Genomic DNA, 24,150 nt, shown 5'->3' with positions numbered 1-24,150 from the left:
GGTCCTAGTCATTGCCCAGCAGCTGCGTGTCCCTGAACAGGTTTCCATCACTCACAATTAGCAGCAGCTGCCAGACCCCACCTGGTAGGATTGCTAGGGAAATGGAAAGATAAAATCCATGCCAAGCATTGGTACTAATGGCAGGTCTACGTGGAAACCGCTGCTGCTGTGGAGTCCACACGGACTTACAGCAACCTTGTGGGGCTGGGTGCGACCCTCCGCAGGGTTTCCAAGGTGGCAAATCTTTATGGGAACCAACAGCCTCATCTTTCTCCCAAGAAGCAGTTGGTGGGTTAGAACCACGAAACTTTCAGTTAACAGTCCAGTGTTTAACCCATTGTGCCACTAGGGCTCCTTGTTGTTAAGTGCCATCGAGTCGGTTCTGATCCATAGCGAGCGCCTAGAAAACCAGCCCACTCCCACCCAAATCAGTGCAAACCCCCATTTTCTGGCTGCCTGGAGCTTGGAAACCAGGGCTGCCCAGTCACCTGCTCAGTGTCTCCTGAGGGGTCAGCATGGCCCCATCCTGAGTCCCTCCCTAGTCAGCATCCCACACCTAAGAAGAAAGACAGTATGCCACCCATTTGAGAACCTGCTTTATTCATTGTGGCTGACATTCTGTAAGGGTTGTTGCTACAATTACAAGCTTCTTGGGTCTAAAGATTTAAATGACACACAGTACAGTCAAACCTGTGAACTCCAGAACCAAGAAAGGTGGGAGCATGTCCCAGAGGGAAACGTAAATGTTTGGCACTAAAATGATTGATAGAAAGGTGGTAAGAAACAGCCTGACTTGTGAGCCCAGAAAAACAAAGGGGTCCCATTAAGTCCCGACCCTCACAGTGTCACTGGTTCCCATGCCCCTCTGGTGCCAAGTGGGAGAGGCTTCGGAGTCCATCCTCAAACAGACCCTCAAGAGGTATCTGTGAGCCTGCTCTGTCTCTGGATCTGAGTCGAATGTGACAGCTTGCCAACGATAGAGGCACCAAACGTCACACTCCAGAGGGCTGCACGCTGGGTTCCGGTACACTCTTTCTCCACAGACTAAACAGCTTGATTTTGTAAAACCCAAACCAAATCTGGTTTTGCTTTGCATGGAGACACAGTGAATGTGCCAGGTTCCAAATAGCATATTTGTCAGAAGGAAACTTGCCAGTGGTTTTGAAATTCCTATTGTACTTTTGTAATGTGTGCTTGTATTTTGGGATAAGCATTGGCATTTCCCCACTTAGGGTCATGTATTTACATGTTGTTAAGTGTCATTGAGCTGGTTCTGACCCATAGCAACCCTGTATAGGGTTTCCAAGGAGCAGCTGGTGAGCTTGAACTGCCGACCTTGTGTCTCAAAGTGACCTTGTGGTCCAGCGCATTAACCTGCAGCGCCACACCAGAACTCTAAAACTATGAATATTGAAAATTTCCTATGAAGCTGAAGAGAACTATTAAAATGGGATTCTTTAACTGACCTAAATCTTGGATAAAACCACCCAAAGTCATCATTTCTCTGGCTGACTGAAACTCCCAAACCAAACTCATTGCCACTGAGTGTTTTTGGACTCACAGCAACCCTCAAGGACAGAGTAGAAACTACCCCATAAGGCAGGGGTAAGGAATGTCCCACCCGCAACAGCATTGGGTCTGACCCTGCTAAGGCAACTACAGTTCCAACCATCGCATTAGGGGTGAGTTAGTTCATGATTTGACCAAATATAGAGGTTAATTCTGAAGGGGATCATTCTGTATGGACTGTGAATGATGTTATACATTTTAGCAGAAAAAAGGTTCCCTGCCCCTGAAATGAGGTTCCCAAGGCAAATCTTTACAGAAGTACACAGCCTCATCTTTCTCCCACGGAGCAGCTGGTGGGTTCAAACTGCCAACTTTTTTATTAACAGCCATCACTTACCACTGAGCCTTAGCTGGAAGTCCCCCATAACCGGAAATCCTCAGCTGCACACACTCCTCCAAGTCTATGATGGGAATGAACCAAACCTCTTTCTAAAAAGTTTCACTCTTCTTCTTGTAAAGGCTGTTCTATTAATTAAAAATAAAATTAAAACACCTAACACTTTGACCTGCACTGAAATCTCTAATAAAAACTTTGCTATGATTTGCTAAATGTTTACTAAGTTCTTGCTGTATCATGAAACCTCTACAGACACCAGGGACACCTCTAAGAACTAAAGGCCACGGTCGGCCCGTCTATCAGACTTTGATGGGAGACAGCACACACTGGGGAAGCACTGCGTATTCCTGCTTTTCTGAGGGTCATGACAACCAGAATCATGATAGCCACCATTCCAGTCAGCCCCCTTTCCTCCCCCAATCCCAGGTTCTCCACACTCTGTGCCCCAAAGCTGCTGCTTCTGAAAATTTACCATCACACATTTGCGGAGTGCCCCGAGAGACAGGAGACACAAGAAGCCAGCCCATTACACATTTTGCTAAACTTTTCATGAGTAAAAGCATTTCACTTTTTAAAAATTGTTTTTTTCCTAAACGGAGTGAGGTGAGGAATTCTGTATGTTTGCTTGCTTTTCCTGCTCATGTTTTCAGTTTGTGCTAGGATGATAAGTCACCGTGGCTGACGACTGCTTTGTGAGTAATTCTACAACTTTTCAGACTTGTAAAGGACTCGCTGGTGTTCAGCATTTTTCAGTCTGTCTTGTGGAAGGTCAGAGAAATAGAGCATCCTCTTGTAGGGTCGTCGGGGAGCCACGTAGAGGAAACGGTCCACCACACTCACTCCTGAAGTAGAGACATCCCCTTAGTTTTGCTGAATACCCCCACCCCCATATGCATTTGGCCCAGACGATTCAGGTGCCTGTCACATGGTGAAGGACGACACATTCTCATTGTCCGCTGTCTCGCTGGTCTGTCTGGACACAGCGCTCTCCAAGTACATCCGGGAGCAGGAGAAGCTGCTGGCGTGCTGCTTCCTTCTCACACACCACAGGTCCTTTACAATCTTCAGGAAGTAGTTCCGGAACTTCTGGCCAATGAAGGCATAGAGCACCGGGTTCAGACAGCAGTGCAGAAAAGCCAGGACCTCCGTGATGGTTTTAGTGTAGGCTATGAGCTTCTCACTGCTGCAGGAACGGTTCATGCTGCCCAAGTTGGCTGCAGTCACAAGAAGTACCATGTTATGGGGGGTCTGGCAAACCAGGAACACAAGAACAACCACTAGGATCACTCGGATGGCCTTGTGCCGTTTGGAATTCTGAGCCCTCAAGAGCGTTTTGACGATAAACATGTAGCAGAATACCATAAAGACCAGCGGGATGAAGAAACCAAAGAGCAGCTGTAGTCCCAACATCAGCAGCTTCCACCTGATGGGCTCCATGACACCTTGGTACTTGGGTTCACAGACATGGACGCCTTGGATGCTGTACTTCTGATTGAAGATGAATGTGGAGCAGGATATACCGATGGAGACCAACCACACCACCAGGCAGATGACCTTGTTGTGCGCTAGTGTTTGGGACCGGAACCTGAAAGATTTGGTTGCTTGCACAATCGCAATGTAACGGTCCATGCTGATGCAGGTCAAGAGCAGCATCCCACAGTTGAAGTTGATGGCGTAGATGCCTTTCATCAGTTTGCACATGGCATTGCTAAAAGACCATGCCGCCCTAGCGTGGCTCACTGCCCAGAAGGGCAGAGTCAGAACAAACAGCATGTCCGCGATGGCCATGTTCAGGAGATAGACGTCTGTCATAGACTTAGCTTTCTTATAACAAGCAAAGGTGATCACCACTAAAATATTTCCCAATAGGCCACAGACACAGATTAAAGTGTAAGCAATGGGCACAAATAACTGGGAGAATTTTCTGACCTCCCCCAAGGAACATAGTAAGGTATCGCCATCCACGTAATAATCCAAATCCGTTACCCCAGCATAGTCTTCATTTAGACTGCTGTGATTCGCTGTGAATTCCTGTGAAGCAGGCAAAGACAGAGTTAGCCATAGTGAAATTTTTGAGTAATCACACTTCACCAAAATTAAACTCCCAGCCCATCAAGAATGCAGATATTTACCTCCCTTACCGTGGTACTTGCTCTGGGTGGGAAATCTGAGTCGGCCATTGGAAGCAGACAGGACAGCTCCGCCGTCTGGCTCATCCGCAGAGATACCTGGAGAGTAGAAGTGGCTCTAAGAAGATGAAGAAGTGAACAGAATACACTACAGTTAAGACAAGCACACTCTCTGACAACCAGAAAATCAAGTCAGCAGCCTTCCATCCACTGGGCACAAAGTGTAGGCAGTGTGCTAGTTCCCATGAAAACATTCCTCTCCAACAGAGCCTTTTTCTATAAATGACTTAGGCTTTGTAGCATACTGTCCATCACAGCTACTCAAGTCTTCTACTATTGAGGCGTAAAAACAGCTACATCAATGAGTGGATCTGGTTGTAGATTATAGACCCCTGAATCAGACTCTATGGAGCCCTGGTGGCACTGTAGAATAAGCACTGGCTTGCTAACTACAGGGTTGACAGTTCAAACCCACTGGCCGCTCTGCAGGAGAAAGATGAAGCTGTCTGCTCTTGTAAAGGTACGCAGTCTTGGAAACCCTGCACAGGGTTTGATTTTGACATCCACAAGATAGCAGGTTTTGACCAGCACTCACATTTTCATGCAACAAGTAGACATTACAGTATTGGGCATTCAAATGAAATTTACTGGGCCCTTCAAGGAACAGGAAAATATAACCCTTCATGTACACAAAGAGGTAGAACGATGACAGAGATGAGAATTACAGGACAGAGATGTTCAAATAGCGACTACAACCTAAGGCAAGCATTCAAGAAAGTAAAGGGAACACAATGGGGGCATAATGAAAGATATGCGCACACACACAAATAAAGCTTCCACAGATGAGAGACAGAGCAAACCAGATGAGAAGTACACTGGCTGAACTAACATCAGATTAGACATTGAAAGGGAAAATATAAATCTGTGATCTTGCTGAGGTCGCCATACAAACAAAGAGACAAAATTAAGCGACAGTGCACAGAACACCAATGGGTCACCGGACAGTGTGGTACAAATGACGGTATCTGGGCCCCTCTGTTGATCGATCCATCATGCGGCCATAAAGAGCTGACGGTTTAGGTGCCTGATAGCACAGCTGCAAAGTAAAAGCGCTGGAATCCTAGAGCAATGCTCTGGGCTGATGCACTGGACTGCAAAGTCGGATTGAACCACAAGGTTCAAGCTCACCAGTTGCTCCTTGGAAACCCTATAGAGGCTTGCAATGGGTCGGAACTGACTCGATGGTATGTCACAACAACAACAAAGTTAAAGAAACTGATAAAACTGCAAGAACTAGACAAATAGGTCACTGAAGTTAACAATTCAACACTCTCCTCTCGGTAATTCATAGAACAAGTAGAAAGAAGTCCAGTCAAAGTCTTTTGATCTTGAACAACACAGTGAACCAACCTAACTGATATTTGCAGACCATTTCATCCAGAACCAACCTAACATGTATTCTGTTTACATCCACACAGAACATACACTGGGTCTCACAGCACTGAAAGGGTTGGCAGAGTGCTGAGTCTGCCCTCCTATCACAATGGAACAAACTAGGAACAGTAAGCAAGTTGGGGGTCATGTGAGAAATCCACAAACAGTAAGAAGGTAAATGAAAGCCCTGTTGAAGGAGAACACCGAAAGTACCATGGCCTGCCAGAGGACAAACATACCTGTGTTGGAAGCAGTGCAGCCAGAGTGCTTCTTAGAATCAAGGATATTGAGATTTTGTCTCTCGTACTTCGGACATGTTGTCAGGAGAGACCAGTCCCTGGAGGAGGACATCATGCTTGGTAAAGTGGAGGGTCAGCAAGAAAGAGGGAGACCCTCCAAACAAAATGGATTGGCAGAGTGAAGGCAGCAATGGGCTCAGATATGAAGACGGCCCAGGTCTGGGCAGTGTATCGTTGTATTGTGCGTAGGGTTACTGTGAGCCAAGCAGACTAACAACGTTGTGAATAACCAGTGGGGTCATAGAAGAAACAACAATGCAAATTAGAAATGTTTTCAACGGATGCAAGTGAAAACGGTATTAATTTGCAGGTTGTGACTGAAAACAGAGGTTATTGTTGTTGTTAAATGCCGTCAAGCAGGTTCTGACTTATAGAGTCACTTATATAAGAACTGAAAGGAACAATTCAGACAATGGACAAATAACGGCGAAAAATCAAAATGAAACAAATAGCTGGTTCTTTAAGAAGAGTCAGACTAAGCAGGAAACATGAAACATTAATTCCAAAATCAAGAACGAAAAGGGGACATCACTACAAACCTACAGACGTTAACAAGCAAAGAACTGCTAACAACTACATGATGATCCATTTGGCACCTTCGATAAATGGATAAATTCCTGAAAGAACTAAACTTCTGCAGCTTACTTAAAAAGAAGTTAAAATGTCAAAAAATGAAACCCACTCTCATTGCAGTGGTTCTGACTCACAGCGACTCTACAGGACCGAGTAGACCTGCCCCACAGGGTGTCCAAGGCGGTCAGTCTCCACAGACATAGACCACACATCTTTCTCCCCTGGCTGATGGGGCTCCGACCGCTGACCTTTCAGTCAGCAGCCGAGTACCTAGCCACTTGGGCAACAGAGCTCAGGGAAAAAAACTCACAGATAACTCAAAAAGCTCTCTATCTAAAAATCAAATAAAATCAAAAACAAAAACAAAAAACATACCTCAAAGAAATCACCAGGCATGATGACTCCGTTAGCAAAATGGTACCAAAACTGAAGGAAGAAAGAATAGCTTTTCTACAAATACTCTCCCCAAAATTAGAAATCTACAAATACTCTCCCCAAAATTAGAAATCTACAAATACTCTCCACAAAATTAGAAATCTACAAATACTCTCCCCAAAATTAGAAATCTACAAATACTCTCTCTAACTCATTTCATAGTGTTGGTATTGGTCAGATATCAAGATGCAAAAAGAGGAATGCTTAACATGAAGTTATCAACCAACATCCTTCATGAGCATGTTTGTACAAATCCTCAGTAAAACCCTAAATCCAGCAATTTGTAAAAAGAGCAATGGGGTTTATCATGGGAACAGAGTGTTGGCTCAGCCTTTAAGCACAGTCACTGTTAAATACAGATCCAAGATGAAAAATTATAGTAAATAATTTTATATCTAAAACCTGTGAAAGCCAAAATATGTGTAAGGCTGAAGTCTGTCAGAAATGGAAAACAAATATTTCCTCCTAAGAGCTCAGGTAGGAGCTCACCTGTCAAAGGCAGAAAGGCAGTGGGGCTGGAAGAGCACGGAGCTGTCCATTCCGGTGCTAACACGTCACAGTGTTTTAATACCGTATTAAAGGGAAGCTTTAGATGCTGTGGAGTCGGTTCCCACAACCGATGCACAACAGAATGAAACACTGCCCTGTCCTGCACCCACTCACAATCACTGTTACCATGAGTGTGTATGTGTCTGTTCAATGAGGTGGATGTTACGTATTGCATATAATATAATGTTTTCTCTATTGACTATGAAACATAAATGCATAATAAGTACAGAGTCCTGGCATGGTCCGTTTGAACCTTGTAAGTCAGTGGTTCACCAGTTGCTCTTTGGAAATCCTATACAGGGTCACTATATAGGGAATAACAATAATATGTACTATTATATCAATATTATAAATCAATCCACACTGTCACCTCTATAGAAGCAGGAAAAGCATTTGACAAATTCAACATTAAAAATAGAGACTTCTTCCACATGATAAAGTCCTTCTATGGAAAGCTTTCACAGATGTTTTCTCATGCTTAATGATTAAAATCTAAATATTTTCTAAGAGCAAGACAGTGATATCCACTTTCAACATTTTTATTAACATTGTACTGAAGGGACCATCCATTGCAACAAAGTCAGAAAAGAAAAGTGGGTGGGAGAAGCAAATGTCTTTATTAATAGAAGACACGACCACCTATCCAGAAAATTCAAAATAATCTACAGAAAAAGCTATTAGATTGAAGGATATCAGATCTATTGATATACCCACACTTCATGGAAGGAGTGGTCAGAAGATCAAACAACATATTGCATTGGACAAATTTGTTCCAAGAGAACCCTTTAAAGTTTTAAAATTTTAAAAAGCAAAGATGCCACTTTGAAGGCCCAAGTCCTGGTCTTTTCATTTACCTCATACTGCACATGAAAACTGGGCAGCGAGAAAGGAAGACAAAAGGAGAAATGGTGCATTCAAACTGTGATGTTGGCAAAGAATGCCGAATAAACCACAGACTGACAGAAAAGCAAGTGAATCAGTCTTTGGAGGAATACACCCAGAACGCTCACCAGAAGCAAGACAGTCCAACTTGGACTTGCTTAGTTTGGACATGTCATCCGAAGGGGCCAGTTGCTAGAAAAACACATCATGTTTGGTAAAGTAGAGGGTCAGTGAAAATGAGGGAGACCCCAATAAGAGAGATTAACACAAGAGCCACAGCGATGGACTACGTACAGCATCCATGAAGACAGACTGTGCAGGGTCAGGCAAGCTTTCATTCTGTTATCCTCAAGGTCGCCAGGATCAGATCCAACAACAACCACATACACACAGTTCTAGACGCTAGCACCAAATCATTGGAAATTGAAACCGAAAACAAGAAAAAAATGATAATAGCATCAAAAAGCATGAAATGAAATACTTATAGAAACAGCTAACAAAATACATGCAAGATGTATAAGATGAAAATTCCAAACGCTGTGGCTAGGAGTTGTTGTTAAGTATCGTCGAGTCTCTTCCAACCCGTAACAACCCTGTATGGGGTTCCCAGGAGCGACTGGTGAGCTTGATCCACCACCCTTGTGATTCAAACTGACTTTGCAGTCCAGGGCATTAGCCCACAGTGCCACCCCAGGAATCGGTTGATCGGAATTCAGAGAATCCCAATTAATGGAAGGGATCAAGTTCAACATTAAAAGACTCAATACTGCTAAAATGGCCGTTCTCCCCAAACTGGTCTGTAGATATTATGTAATCTAAATCAAACTTCTGACAAGGCATCTCATAGAAATTTTTGTGAACTTATTTTAAAATACATATGGAAATTTAAGGAACTTAAGAACCACAAGGTCAGCAGTTCAAACCCACTAGCTGCTTCTTGGAAACCCTACCCAGGTTCTCTATGAGTCAGAACCAACTTGACAGCACTTAACAACAACAACAAAATTGCCATAAAATTATCAAAAAGGGAACAAAGTTGGAGGATTCACATTCCCCGATTTCAAGACTGACCACAAAGTTACTGCGGGCATGCCGTGTGGTTGGGTAAGGGGCAGCCATCAGTGAATCAGGACACAAAGCCCAGCAACAGACCCACACGTCAAGGGTCACTAAAGCACCAAGGCAATTTCATGGGGGAAGAGCCATCTTTCCAATTAAACTGAATCTTCACTCACAGAAAGTTGGACCTTGTCCCTTGTTTTATGCCATATGCAAACATGAACTCAGAATGGGCAACGACTACATGAAAAGAAGGATCAAGGTCCTGGAGAGCAGAAGAAATGTCTTATATAAATAGTAAAAAACATGAAATGTAGAAGAAATAACATTGGTAAGCTGTACTTCATCAGAAGTAAAAAAAACCCTGCTCTTTCAAAGACACCCAAAGGAAATGAAAAATCAGGTCATCGAATGTGAAATTTTTTTGTAAACTCATATTTGACCAATATTAAAACTCAATATTACTGAGTTAAAGAACTCAACCCATATAGCAGGCCAAAAATTGGAACCCATAATTCAACACGAAAACCACAAAGAAGAGGTTCAGCATCATTTAGGAAATGCAAGTGATAACCACAGCCAAGTACCACTTCTCACCCACGAGACTGGTTTCCCCTCATGGAACACTTTCATTCCCTGTTTGGTGGCAAAAGTCTTTGAATGCTGAAGTTGGCAGCACTTCTGGCTCATGGTTCCCAGCTGCTGACACATTGACTCTTCCTTGGTGAGGTTTCAGACGTTTACACTGCATTTAAAGGGATCATGTGCTCACGTAAATTCAAACCTTACATTCCTAAATCATGTGAGGGTTTAACTTCTTATTGTTGCTAAGTGCCACCAACTTGGTTCTGACTCATAGCGACCCCATATGGGGTTTCTGAGGTTGTCAGCTTTTTACAGAAGAAGAAAGCCTCATCTTTCTCCAGCAAAGCGGCTGGTGGGTTTGAACTGCCAACTTTGAGGTTAGCATTCCAGTACTTACCCTGCATTGCTTCCAGTGTTCCTAACTTATCACTGTTGTTGGTGTTAAGTGTCTTCGACTTGGTTCGGACTTGTAGCGACCCTGTAAAGGTTTTCCAAGGTGTGGCTAGTGGGTTTGAACTGCCAACCTTGTGGTTAACAATTACAGAACTAGCAGGGCTCCTTGTTGTTATTATTAGGTACTGCTGAGTCCATTCTGACTCATAGCAACCTGATGTATAACAGTATAAAACACCGCCCGGTCCTGCACCAGCCTTACAATCTTAGTTACACTTGACCCCATTGCTGCTGCTACTGTGCCAATCCGTCTAGTTGGGGGGCTTCCTCTTCTTCTCTGACCCTTCATTTTACCAAGCATACTCCATAAAGATTGACAGCCTAGGGAACCCTGTACAGGGTCACTATGAGTCAGAACCGACTCCACGGCACACAACCACAACACCAATGTCATTCTCCAGGAGCTGGTCCCTCTCAATAACATGTCCAAAGTATGAGAGATGAAGGCTGACCATCTTGGCATCTATGGAGCATTCTGGCTGTACTTCTTCCAGAACAGATGGATTTATTATTCTAGCAGTCCATGGAACTTTTATTAGTCTTCTCCAACACCATCCCTCAAATGCATCAGTTCTTCTATAGACTTCTTTATTCATTGCCTAAATTTCACATGCATATGAAGCTATTGAAAATACCATGGCTTGGGTCAGGCACACCTTAGTCCTCAAGCTGACATCTTTGCTCTTTAACACTTTAAAGAGGTCTTGTGCAGTAGATTTGCCTAATGCCATGCATCATTTGATTTCTTGACTGCTGTTTCCATGAGTGTTGATTAAGGATCCAAGCAAAATGAAGTTTTTGACAACTTCAATCTTTTCTTCATCTGTCATGATGCTATTTATTGGTACAGTGGTGAGGAGTTTTGTGTTTTTTTTTTACATTGAAGTGCAACCCGTACTGAAGGCTGTGATCTACACCAGTATTTTCAGTTCTAATAGGATCGCCATGAATTGGAACTAACTCAACACTACTTAACAACAACAACAGCAAGAAAGGTTAAATACCAGAGGAGGGAGACTTCACTGAAGACGGAGAGGTCTGAGAAGGTCCCTGAGGGAAGGAAGTAGGACTTCAAGAGTCCCTCAGCTGGGAAGGGGACAGTCTAGGAGAAGGAGCAAGCAGGCAGTTTAAGTGGGGAGGGGGCTGGAGCAACATCAGCAGGGGGCACGAGGAAGGGGCATGGAAGAGGGAAGGTGCAGAGCAGAACCATGAGAAGCCTGTAGGGGGGCGGTGTGAGATTCAGCTGAGGCCAAGAAGCAGGGAGGGCCCACATGGGTGAGTATAGGACACAATGGCATTTACATCATATGGGAGGAGTGGAGTCACTTAACCACAGACGATAACATAGTCTATGGAGTCCTGGTGTGGCTCTGTGGGCTAAGCACTGAACCACAAGGACAGCAGTTCAAACTCACCAGTTGCTCCTCAGAAACCCTATACAAGGTCGCTATGAGTCAGAACCCACTCAACGACACCTAACAACAACAACAACACAGCATATTACAGTCAGTGAAAAAGAGGAAGACCCCAAAGACACACACTGCACAGTGGCAGCAGCATTGGGCTCAAGCGTCACAATGACTGTGAGGTTGACGCAGGACCGGCTAGTGTTTCCTTCTGTCATGCATGGGGTCACTATGAGTTGGTACTGACTCGAGGACACCTCACAATGACAACATAGCATATTACTGTTCTGGGTTGAATTGTGATCCCAAAAGGCTATGTTGAGATCCTAGCCCCTGGTGCCCGTGAACAGGACCTTGTAAGAAAGTATGTCTTGGAGAGTCTGATTGTTTAACAAGAGGTCATGCATCTCAGGCCCCTCTGAGTAGTGGCCACACAAGAAGAGAGGCACAGACATGGAGACAGGATGGAAATAGAGGAGAGAGCCGAGTGGTCAGTCCACGAGCCGAACAGTACAAGGAATTCTGGGAGCCACCAGACATCAGACGCTGGGAGATGGAACAGATTCAGAATGCTCAGAGGGGTCCACGTGGCCCACCGCTGACATGGATTCCTTAGGGATTGAATTGCATCCCTACCCCACCCCACCAAAAACAGATACAGGTTGTGAATCTTAACTCCTCTCTGTGGACATGGAATCCCATCTGGACATGGATTTCCTTTGTTATGTTAAAGAGGCAGCATCAATGTCAGGGGTGTTTCAAATCAATGTCTTCTGAGATTAAAAACAAAGAGATTAAGCAAGGAAGTTAGCAAGCAGAGATGGAGGGAGACTGATGCCACGGTACATAAGGTCACTGAGAAACGGAGGAACAGAAAGCTGGACAGAGACAAGGGTCTTCCTCCACAGCCAACAGAGGCAGAGTCTTCCCCGAGAGCAGGGCCCCGAATTTAGACCTCTAGCCTCTCACACTACTAGAAACTCGATTTCCGTTGATCAAAGCCACCCCCTTTGAGGCATTTCTTTGATAGCAGCAGCCTCTGTCTGTGTTTCTGGAGGAAGATTCTTGTCTCTTTCGAGCTTCTGTTGTTGGATGATCTTCCTGTAGCACCTCTGCTCATCTCCACTTACCTGTTCTGCTCTCTATATAAATTTTTTTTCTCTTATAAGAGACTCAAAACACACCCTACACTAATCTGGCCTCCTCACCACAACAGAAAACTCATTCCCAAATGAAGTTATAATCATGCGCATAGAGGTTATGATCACAACACATATTTGGGGGAACACAATTGAATCCACAGCTTCAAGAAGCTGGCACATACACAAATCATTGCAAAGGTGTGCGGTACTAGAAATCATAGAGGAATGTGTATGAAAAAATGACCAGTGCCTGACCAGGAAAGACTTTGTGTCTAGACATTGTTGTGTTTGTTGTCATTGAGTCGGTTCTGACTCCTGGAGAGCCCTCGTGTGTGGAGTAGAACTGCCCCACAAGATTTGCAGAAGCAGAGCACTAGGCTTGTCTTCCAGGCAACTCTTAATGGATCAAACCACCAACCTGTCAGCTAGTAGTTGAGACACTCAGAAGGGGGTTTTGGATAAGGGCTTGGTGTGGACAGGATACTCAGACTGGGGCAGAAAGGTTTTCTAAGCAGAAAAGTACAGGTTTGGTCCCAATTATGTCCTATTTGTAAAACTTGGTTTTAATTTCCTTGATTCAATCTGTACGATGAGAAAATAATACAAGATGGATTATAGGAAGAATGTGGCATCAGGATTGGAGAAGAAGATTCATCCATGACTTGCAATATGCAAATGATACAACCTTGCTTGCTGAAAGTGAAGAGGACTTAAAATACTTACTGATGAAGATCAAAGATGACAGCCTTCAGTATGGGTTGCTGCTCAATGTAAAGAAAACAATAATCCTCACCATTGGACCAATAAATAACATCATGATAAACAGAGAAAAGAATGAAATTGTCAAAGACTTCATTTTACCTGGATCAACCATCAACACTCATGGAAGTAACAGTCATATCTGCTGCCTAGGGCCTCTTTAAAGTGTTCAAGGGCAAACATGCCATTCTGAAGACTAAGGTTCACCCAACCCAAGCCGTTGTGTTTTCAGTAGCCTCATATGACAGTGAATAAGGAAGACTGTAGAAGAATTCTTGTCTATGAATGACGGTGTTGGAGAAGGATAATGAAGATGCTGTGGACTGCCAGAAAGCCAGATCGACTGTGAATGTGTGTTCAGCTGTGAAATACTGGTTATACTGTGCGTGGCCAGCAGAACGGATGAGCTGTGTTTAGCAGGGGATAAGTAAGGGGCAGAAAGTAGAGACTAGAGAAGACATCCTTCATCCCAGGAAGTGGGCACAGCATTCCCACACAGCACACCCAGCCTCCTTGTTGACTTCACCTTATAATGCTTAAATATCCCACACCAGCCACCCAGGGAGAGAACGAGTCAATTCCAAGAGCCACGATGCCTGGGAAACCTACAGGTTCCCTTTCCTGCCCCTAAATCTGTGTAAGAGTTCCGGAGTGATACAAAGCGTTAACACAGTTGTCCACTAACCCAAAGGCTAGAAGTTCAAGGCCACTCTGAAAGGTCTGGCTATTGAAAACCCTGTGGGGACAAAATGAGAAGAAACCCCGCAGAGCAATTTTACTCTGGTATTCCTGGAGTCCCCATGAATAGACTCGTCTTGATGACATCTGGTTTTTGAATGTCTGAGAACACCAGCTTGCTATCCTCTCTGTTCCTCAGTCATTTACTGAGGCTGTAATTGCAGGGCTATGATTCTTTTCCACAAACAAGGTCGTGGCACATCAGTGGCTGAATTCGAAATGTGCCCTCGCGACGTTCCTTCACCATCCTGGCTTCTAAAGAGCATGCTGGCAGTACTTCTTCCAAGACAGATGTGTTCCTTCTTCTGGTGACCAAATCAAACCAAACACCCAGTCATCTAGGTGATTCACAACAACCCCATAAGTAACATTCTATTTGTTGTCACCCAACAGTGAAGGGTGAAGATGATGTCAGACCTTTTGGACAGGGGCCGGGAAGTTCAGCCTCTGGTCCTGTACCATTGTAGCTTCACTCAGAATTTACTGAGCACCTAAGGACCCCTGGTGATGCAGTGCGTTAAGCATTGGTCTACTAACCCACCAACTGATCCTTGGGAGAAAGATGAAGCAGGCTGCTTCCATAAAGATTTAGTCTCAGAAACCTATGACGAAGTCCCAGTCTCCCAGGGCCCCGTGAGTTGGAACAAAATGGACAGCAGAGGGTTTGGTTGGGTTTGGTGGCCAGAAGAACAAACAAAACTGTCTAGGAAGAAGTACGGTCAGGATGCTCCTTAGAAGCGAGGTTGGCGAGACTTTGATCTACTTTGGATGTGTCATCAGGAGGGACTGGACCCTGGAGAAGGACATCATGCTTGGTAAAACAGAGGGTCAGGAAAAACGAGGAAGATTCTCAATTAGATGGACTGACCCAATGGCTCCAACAATGAGGTCAAACCTAAGAATTGTTTGACCAGGCTGACGCAGGACTGGATCGTGTTCTGTTCTGTTCTACATACTCACTATGAGTCAGAACCGACTCGACAGCGCCTGACAACAACACGGTAAACTTACTTCTGATTAGACGGTAAACCCCTTGGTGGTGGACTAAGCCATGTCAAACCAAGTGTGTAAACGCCACATCTCTTGGCATGCTCTTAGGTAACCATGGGCACATCAGGTCTACGTTTGTGGATGACGGTGAGCTGGGTGTTGTGGGCATTATCAACCAGCGTTCTAAGCAAAGACTTTTATCTCACTCACTGTATGTCACTCACCATGGATGAACATCAGTCAACCTGCCTCAATCACTGTTTCACCACAAAACCCCAGTGGATGTTTTAAAGGAAATTGTGCTGGTGACAGATAGACATCTGGGTCAGTCTAACACCCAGAGCGTCGTGTGCAGACTGAGCTCCAGAAAACCACCTGCAACACTCGGGACAAACTGAGTGTGGTTTCCACGCTGCAAAAGTTTTCATGGTGAGGAATTAAGCTGCTCTTACTTTTTCGACTGATCTCAGAGAAAAATGTCCTGTTATTTACAGGCGGTAGATGAGAGGCCCAGGAAGTGAATTACAATCTCCTGTCAGTCTCACTGCCTGACTGATCAATGAGGGCAAAGCCACTTGACGTGAAGCGTTCGGTTGTCACTGTGTTCTTACTCCCCTTTTTCTCCCACGTACCCTGTCTTGCCAAGACTTAGCTCAGCTCATCAATTCAGAACTCAGTTCTTTTCTTCTTTGAATTTTTTGTTGATTCCATGTGTTGTCAGTAATGGAAGCCTGCTTAAGCCAAGGGGGAAAGTTTGAGGTAACGTGAATCTAATACAATTATGTGGGACACATGTGTCCCAAGTGGGCTCTGGTGCTAGCGTGGGTGGGAGAGGGCTGTTTCTTCAGGTTCATGCATTGGACACATCTCCACCAGGTGGCAGAACGTACCATGCCTGGGACAGGAGCCTCCCAAGGACCTTGTTGTTGTTGTTGTTAAGTGCCGTCGAGTCGGTTCCGACCCATAGCGACCCAAGGACCTTAGAGGCTGAAAATATTGGTTAAGCTCTCAGCAGATTACCAGAAGTTTAGAGGTTCAAACCCACCCACAGCTCCTTGAGAAGAAGACTTGGTGATACGCCCCTATAAAGATTTGTTGTTGGGTGCCTTCAAGTCTGTTCCAGCTCATAGCAACCCCACGTGACAGAATAAAACAGCCCCATTGGCACTTCCTGGTTGTCATCTTTAGGGGGGCCAGGCCTCTCTCCTGTGGCCCTGCAGTGAGTTCAAACTGCTGACCTCAGTTATCAGCCAAGTGCTTAACCACTGTGCCACTAGGACCCCATCCCATGTAGATGACAGCCTAGGGAACCCTATAGGACTATTCCACTCCCTCACCCCGTGTCGCTGAGTCAGAATCAGCACAGTGGTCCCCAACAATGACAACAAGAGGGAACTGTCTCTGGGTGATGAGTGCTCAACTGTGAGCCAAAAAGCTGGTGGTTCAAAGCCACCCTGATGTGCCTTGGAAGAAAGACCTGGTGATCTGCTTTCTAAAGGTCACACATGAGTCTGAAACAACTTGGCGGTAACTGACAATAGCAAGGAGAGTGTTCCGTGATGGTTTTCTAACTTCTTGTTTAGTTTGGGTTTATAATTGTTGTTGTTAAGTGTTACTGAGTCCGTTCCAACTCGTAGTGGAACTGTATAGGGTTTCTAAGGAGCAGCTGGTGGGTTTGAACTGCCACCGCCCAGTGCTGATCCTACAGTACCACACCAGGACTAGGTCTGGTCTTTTTAATGGGTTTTAATTTTGTCCTTTTTAATTTGATCTTTGGTCTACTTGATTTTAAAGTGGTTATGATAACTTCTCTGTGGTTATATATTGAATATACAAAAGAAACATTGATGTGTCCAAACACTGGTGTTGGCAAAGAATACCGAATCTACCATAGACCACCAAAAGAATAAACAAATCCATCTTGGAAGAAATACAAGGGAGTTTCGAAAAGTTCATGGGAAACTTCCACCATCTTTTCATTTTGTTTCTTCAGGAACTGTGGGAAGCTCACTTGTACAACCAGGACAGCTGGCTAGAATGGGGACAGCTCACTTGCTGTGGACAGTCCATCAGGAAAGACCAGTTTCTGTGGAAGGACCTTCTGTTCGGTAAAGTAGGGGTGAGTGGAAATGGGGGAGGCCTTCCATGTGATGGGCTGGCACAGGGAACTGAGCCCAAACATACCAGCAGGCATGCGGATGGTGAAGGACCAGACAGCGTTTGGGTGTGTTGTAGGCCGGGTCACCGTGGTTTGGAACCAGCTCCACCACAATTCACAAAAACAGCAACATGCAAGTTTCCTCCTCACAAGCCCCAGAGGAAGCTCTAAGGGAGTGAAAAACAGAAGTCTGGTCCATGTTAGAAGGTGGCCGGATGCAAGAAATGCGAATGAGAGAAACAAAGATGGTGCAGGGCGTGGCTTCAAGGATGTCGGCTGCGTGGGTGCGTGGGTGCCAGCAGGAAGTCATCTTGGGCCCAGGAATGCTGCTAGATTTCCTCCTTTCTGTCCCCTCCCAACTGCAGGGCCCATCTGTGCTCTCCCACAGGGCTACAGGAAAGAACCACAAAGGACTTAACTCCAGTTCTGGACCGAGCAAAGGGGCCCAAGACGTAGGCCGCTGTGGTTCTGCTAAGAGCATCCAGGTTCAAAAAGAGAACAAACAGGTACAGGCACATAGATTAACATCACACTAGACAATACTCACTAGGAGCCCCAAAGCAAACATGCTACCGTCAAAGTGTCCCAACTCACACTGTCCCTGTAGGACCCAGTAGAAATACCCAGGGGGGTGGCCTGGTGGCACCGCAGGACAACTGCAAAGTCAGTGGTTCTAACCCATCAAGTGCTCTGTAGGAGAAAGATGAAACCGTCTGCTGTGGTCAAGGTTGACAATCTCAGAAACCCAACACAGGGTTACTAGGAGGGCCTGATGGGGCCTGGGCAAGAGGGGAGAGAGAGGGGGGAAGCCACTCACACTGCTTAACAAAGATGATCAGAAAGAAGGTGGTGTTAGATTTTAATTCAGACAAATTCAAAAGTTCGTGAGAGTTCAACTGAAGCCAACTTGAAATCTGTGCTGCCTTCTCTAAGCAGTGATGGTGCAAACAGATAAAGAGCTAGAACGAAATAAGTGTATGGGGTGTGCACATGTGTGGCTCACATATATGGGGGGGTGCACACATGTGACTCACATGTGTGTGGGGTGTGCGTGCATGTGGCTCACCTGTGTGGGAGGTTGGGTGTGCACTTGTGTGGCTCACATATGTGGGGGTGTGGGGTGTGCGTGTGTGTGGCTTACATGTATGTGAGGGGTATGGTGTATTGTGTGGATCACATGTATGTGGGGGCTGCGTGTGTGGCTCATGTGTATGTGTGGCTGTGTGCATTTGTGCATGTGTGTTGTGAGGGGGTGTGTATGTGGGGGGCATGTAGTGTGTGTGTCTACATGTGTATTCCAAATATTTGTGGGACCATTGTATCATCTGTTAGTTACAGTTTTCCACAAACTTTGTGAAGCCCCCTCATATGTGTGTGCATGCACATGTGTGTAGGTGCTGTGTACATGTGTGAAGCATGTGTATGCATACATGATATATCTATGAGCATGTATTGTGTTGTTTTATATGTATGTGTGGGCAGTGTGTGTCTTTGTGTGTGGTTCATATATATGTGGGGATGTATGTGTGAGGGGCTTCACATAGAAAATGTTAGATGTATTTTCATTTCAGTTTTCCATGAACTTTTTTTTGAAGCCTCTTTATATGTGTGTGGGTGTACAAGTGTGGGTGTGTGGTGTGTAAGCATGTGTGGGTGTGATGTGTGTGTGCACATGTCTGTGTGATTCTACATGTGTGGTTACTGCATATGTGGGTGCATGTATGTGTGTGTGGTATGTAAACATGTGTGTGATGTGTGTGTGTGCACATGACTGTGTGATTCTACATGTGTGGTTACTGTGTATGTGGGTGCATATGTGTGTGTATATGTGTGTGTTAACATGTGTGTGGTGGGTGTGTATGCACGTGTCTGTGTGAGTCTAGATGTGTGTTTCCTGTGTTTGTGGGGTGTGTATTGTGTGGTGTGTGTGATGAGTGTGTGTGTGTGTGTGTGTGTGCACATGTCTGTGTGAGTCTACCTGTGTGGTTCCTGTGTACGTGGGGTGTGTGTACGAGTGTATATGTGTGCTGTGTGATATGAATTGAGTTCAGGTTAAAAGCTGGGCATTGGGCTCATGGCTTTACATCTTTGATCTCTTGTCACCTCAGGACCCCCATTTCCCAGGCAGCCGCAGCTGCTCCTCGGAGACGGGCCAGTGGCTCTGCTTTGCCCCACCTGCTCCTCCTTCCTGGTCTCCCACAAATCCTCACAGGACCAGAGAACACATGCTGCGGTGGGCATCCTCTTTATCACCCGCTTCATCAGCAGACTTTTTTTTTGTACTTAAAATAGATAAATAAGCCTCGGTGGAGCACAGCCACTGGACTGCCTTCTTTCTGCTTTTGAATAAACGTGCTTAAGAAAAGTGGAAGGTTGGTTCCAGGGCTTTTGCTTACTGGGTTTTTTGTTTTGTTTTGTCTTCTGGTTCCTTTGACCTCTTTGGAAACTTGTTTTCCCATTTTCCTTTTCACCTGCACAATGTTTATCTTGAATAATTTGAAGGAGAGCTTTCACCCACACCTTGCATCTCTCTCTTCTTCCCTATGCCCACTTGTACAATATCAATTTTCATGAGTCAGAACCAGCCCAGGGAGCTAGCCTTGGCTGACTCGTGGAAGTGCTCCTCTGTGGCTCTAAGACATCGACGCAGCATCTGCAGCAATTCCAGCAAGGTTCACAGTCTCTCCCGCAGACCCCCTCACACTCACAGCCCCACTTACTGTTGCATAAGACTGCTTCCAAAACATCTCTGAACCTCTTTTTCTTTACTCGGTTAAAGAAGGAAAGAAGGATCCATTTTCTCTCCAGGAGGATGGCCCTTGGGTACATAGTGTTTCACGAAACACACACATAGTGAGCTTGCTTGAAGTTTTGAGGACCAGGCATTGAGAAAAGTGAGGCTGTAGGCACCATTGTGGGAGACTGAAGTGTAAAGCACTCCAACTCCAGCCTCCGTTTCAGTCTTGGACCAGGGTGCCAACCAAGTGAAGCTTTTGAGAGAGAAGGTTGGGGGTATCTCCGCTCGCTCACTCACCTTAGCGATCTCTGTTGTCCAGTGTGACTTGCTCCCTCACACAGCACTGGGCGATGCCCCGGACACACGCATCACCAGTTTCCTCCTGTTCACAAGATGCAGTTCCTCAGGATCACTAGGAAAAGAAGGTGGTGAGAGACCAGAACTGGTCAAAAGCAAATTTCTGAGTGACCACTTCCTATTTCAAAGGAACGCCCATCTACCCAAATGCAGAGGATTAACCATGTACATACTTCAGAATAGCATGCGGTTATGAGAGCCCCATGGTAGGGTTGATGGGATGGGAGGCACTTGGGGGCTGCTGATCTTCAACGTGTGATGAAGAGTGAGCCCCCAAATTGTCTCACATGACCCAAGGCAGCAACTAGCCAATTGAGAGGGTTGGGGTGCTCATGGAAACAGCCCCCAGAGTGTGGGGCTCAATCAGCCATATAGACCCACCAGTAGGTTAGTTACACACATTATGCCTGTATCCTCCTCTGCTCAGGAAAGGTTAGGAGAACTCAGTGTTGTCAGGGGAAGTGCCTGGGTTAGTTTGAGGGCAGCAGACTTGTATAGCGGACATTATGGTCATTGTAGAGGACTCCCACTGGTACAAACCTTAACACACTCAGCTGATAGCACACAGGGTGCAGGTTCAAGCCCACTCAGAGGTACATTGGAAGAAAGGCCTGGGTACTTCTGAAAAAACAGCCACCAAAGACCCTATGTGGCGCTGTGGGTTAATGCACCAGACTGCAAAGTCATTTGAACTGCAACGTCAGCGGTTCAAGCTCACCAGCTGCTCCTTGGAAACCCTACACAGGGTCACTATGGGTTGGAATTGACCTGATGGCACTTAACAACAATAACAACAAAGACCCTATGGAGCACAACTCTACTTTGACACATGCAGGGTCTCTGTCAGAGTCAGATGACAGCTGACCATTCCTCAGAAAGGCAGACCCCCCATCTCTGTGCGATGTCAGGTGAGGCTTAGAGCAAGTGTCGTGTTATTACCCATATCCAAGGAGAGCAACTGGTGGTTCATTGGAGGACTGACAAAGAGTTTTTTTGTTGTTTGGTTTTTTTAATAGTGACAAAAGAACTCACCCACGTGCCCACCACCCGATACAGAGCACTGAGAATCAGGCATCCTGAAGCAGCAATATTACATATAAAGGAACCCCAAAGAGGGACCATGAGTGACACAAATTGTTTGCTTTTGGTTAGTAAACCTCAGGGAAGGCAGTTCGAGCCCACCCAGCAACACTTCGGAAATAAGGCCAGGAGAACTGTTGCCATGACGATTACAATTAAGAACATTGGCAAACAAGCAAGACCCGCAAGATCCCCTTTCACTCATCAAGGTGCCTGGTGTCCTCTCACTTCCTGTGACACGGAGCCCCTCCTGTGTCTAGGGGTCCTTCCCGTCACCCTCATTCTCCTGGCTGTCGGACAGAGAGAAACCCAACCCCCAGCCTCCACTCCTCACCATGACTTGGGGTAGAAGCTGCTAGAAGGACCGGGCTTCCCCCTCCTCACACTTGGGTAATCTAGGACAGGTGGGTCTTTAGACAGGTATCTCCTTCAGCCCAGCCGTTTCCACCTTCTGTCCCCCCAGCACTCCTCTGCCATGGTCATGTTTAGCAGGAAGGGGAGAAAGTTAGTCTTTGGTAGATATTTAGCTCAAGAAATGGCTAAAATTAAAGACACTTCAAATGCACCAGCTGAAAGATGAGGCAGTTTGCACCCGTAAACATTGAAGGCCCTGGAGGCCCTATGGGGCAGTTCTACTCTGTCCTACAGGGCCAGAACCCATCCCACAGCGTGTGGCACAGTGCTGTAGGATCAGCACTGAGCTGCTAGCCACAAGGCCATAGGTTCAGAGCCACCAGCCGATCCTTAGGAACCCCACGCAGTGTCACTATGAATGGGAACTGGCTCAACGGCACTTCGTATCAGTAACACCGAGTCATTGTGCTCCCAGCTATAAAAGACCAGCGGTTTGAGCCTACCATCCGATCCACAGGACAAAGACCCACAAAGGTGACAAGGTTGGAGACCCTACGGAGCAGATACTCTGTCTATAGGGTCCCTAGAAGTCAGAAGCGACTCCCTGACTTTGGGTTTGTGTATGCTTCTGAATATACAGCAAAGAATACAGTCTGGTTTCCCCAAGAGGAAAAGTGTCCTAAAGAGACCATGTGGACTTCAGAAAGGTATGATGATTGCATAGCTAAAAATAAATGCAAACTTCGCAACCAACAAGTACGAAGGAAATAGTTTTACTGTCAAACCGATGTCCTCATGGTTTATGTTAGGACCCCAGGTAGGATAGTGGGATGCGTGTTGGGCTGCTAACCACAAGGTCTGAAGTTTGAGTCCATCAGGTGCCCTGCTTTCTGCTCCCGTAAAGACTCCATGACAAACCCCCAGTTTATAGTAGGTGTTTCTTTATGGGGTGCCAAAGGTGTGCTGAGGCCCCCGTGGCTGGTGGCTTTTCAACAGTTCAGTAGGCCCTTGGCCACCACAGACTTAACAATCCCGGTGTCTAACACAGGTCCTGGTGGCACAAAGGGTTAACACTTTGCTGCTAAACAAACGTTTGGAGGTTCAAACCCACCCATGGGTGCCACAGGAGGAAAGCTTGGCAATCTATTTCCATGAAGATTGTTGCGGACGGTGTTAGGTGCCGTCAAACCGAGTCAGTTCCGACACATGGAGAAATGCTGGCTGGCCTTGCATCATCCTCACAAGTGCTCTGTTTGAACCCTTTGCTACTGCCACTGTGTCAGGGACAAGTTAGGATCCCTGGGCCCTGGGTCTCCCTTACCCTGGCTTCATACTCACCCCTTTGCCCTGAGTCCTCTCCTACTAGACAGGGATCAAGAAAGGTGGGAGGACATGCTTCGTCCAACAAGAATAATACCATTAAGAGGAGCGTCAGGACCTGAACGTCCACAGAGAGCAGCAGCTGATCGCAGGCAGATGACCCATGAAGACGGCGTCTAGAGCTGACAACTGCAGATGGCACCCCATTTCCAAGAGGCCTCGCCGCTTTACTAAAAGTCAATGGATATTCAACCTACCCCTCCTCCTAATCTGTGTGCATTAGCCCACCCTTGGAGGAGGAGACCCCATACCTGTATAAGCCAGTGCTCCCCAATCCCACAGGGTTTTCTCCACTCACTGAGACAGACATGCTTCTATCTCTTCAGAGAGAGGGGAAGCGAGGTCTGAGTGTGGCAATTAAACCACTCGGATGCTAAGGAAGGTTGGAGGTTCAAGTCCAGCCAAAGGCATCTCATAAGGAAGGCCTGATGGTCTGCTGTTGGAAGCCCTGTGGAGCACCATTCTACTCTGCGTTGGGTTTGAACCATTGACCTTGCGGTTAGCAGTCCAGTGCTTATCGAAGACCTCCTGTTAACCTATTCCACCAAATCAGGAGTTGTTGTTGTTAAGTGCTGTGCAGTCAGTTCTGACTCATAGAGACCATGAATAGGGTTTCCAATGGGCAACTGGTGGGTTTGAACCACCAACCTTGCTGTGAACAGTCTAGCACTTATCTTACAGTGCCGCACCAGGACTCCAGCCAAATCATGAGAGCAACAGGATAGTTCCTGATACAGGATGAATT

At 45.9% G+C, this 24,150-nt stretch overlaps 1 protein-coding gene across 1 annotated transcript; it reads right to left on the bottom strand.

Annotated features, from left to right (window-relative positions):
* Window positions 1–2,827: 2,827 nt before the first annotated feature.
* CCR6 (chemokine (C-C motif) receptor 6) lies at window positions 2,828–7,315 on the bottom strand. Its single transcript, XM_006871190.1, has 3 exons — window positions 7,266–7,315; window positions 4,048–4,153; window positions 2,828–3,937 (listed from the first exon to the last, which is right to left on the bottom strand). The coding sequence occupies exons 1-3, from the start codon at window positions 7,313–7,315 to the stop codon at window positions 2,828–2,830; spliced, it is 1,266 nt and encodes a 421-aa protein (XP_006871252.1).
* Window positions 7,316–24,150: the final 16,835 nt, after the last annotated feature.

Source organism: Chrysochloris asiatica, unplaced genomic scaffold (assembly GCF_000296735.1).
Source record: "Chrysochloris asiatica unplaced genomic scaffold, ChrAsi1.0 scaffold00162, whole genome shotgun sequence".
NCBI classification, from domain to species: Eukaryota; Metazoa; Chordata; class Mammalia; order Afrosoricida; family Chrysochloridae; genus Chrysochloris; species Chrysochloris asiatica.
The sequence above is the reverse complement of the archived record's forward strand: the minus strand, read 5'-3'. Positions and strand labels throughout refer to the sequence as shown.

What these genes read in the sequence shown, in the direction of transcription:
- CCR6 (XM_006871190.1), bottom strand. Translation starts at nt 7,315, where the DNA reads ATGGACAGCTCCGTGCTCTTCCAGCCCCACTGCCTTTCTGCCTTTGAC. An exon ending in TGCCTTTCTGCCTTTGACAG is followed by an intron (nt 4,154 to 7,265) that starts GTGAGCTCCTAC and finishes TCATCTTCTTAG; the next exon opens with AGCCACTTCTACTCTCCAGG. An exon ending in CACCCAGAGCAAGTACCACG is followed by an intron (nt 3,938 to 4,047) that starts GTAAGGGAGGTA and finishes CCTGCTTCACAG; the next exon opens with GAATTCACAGCGAATCACAG.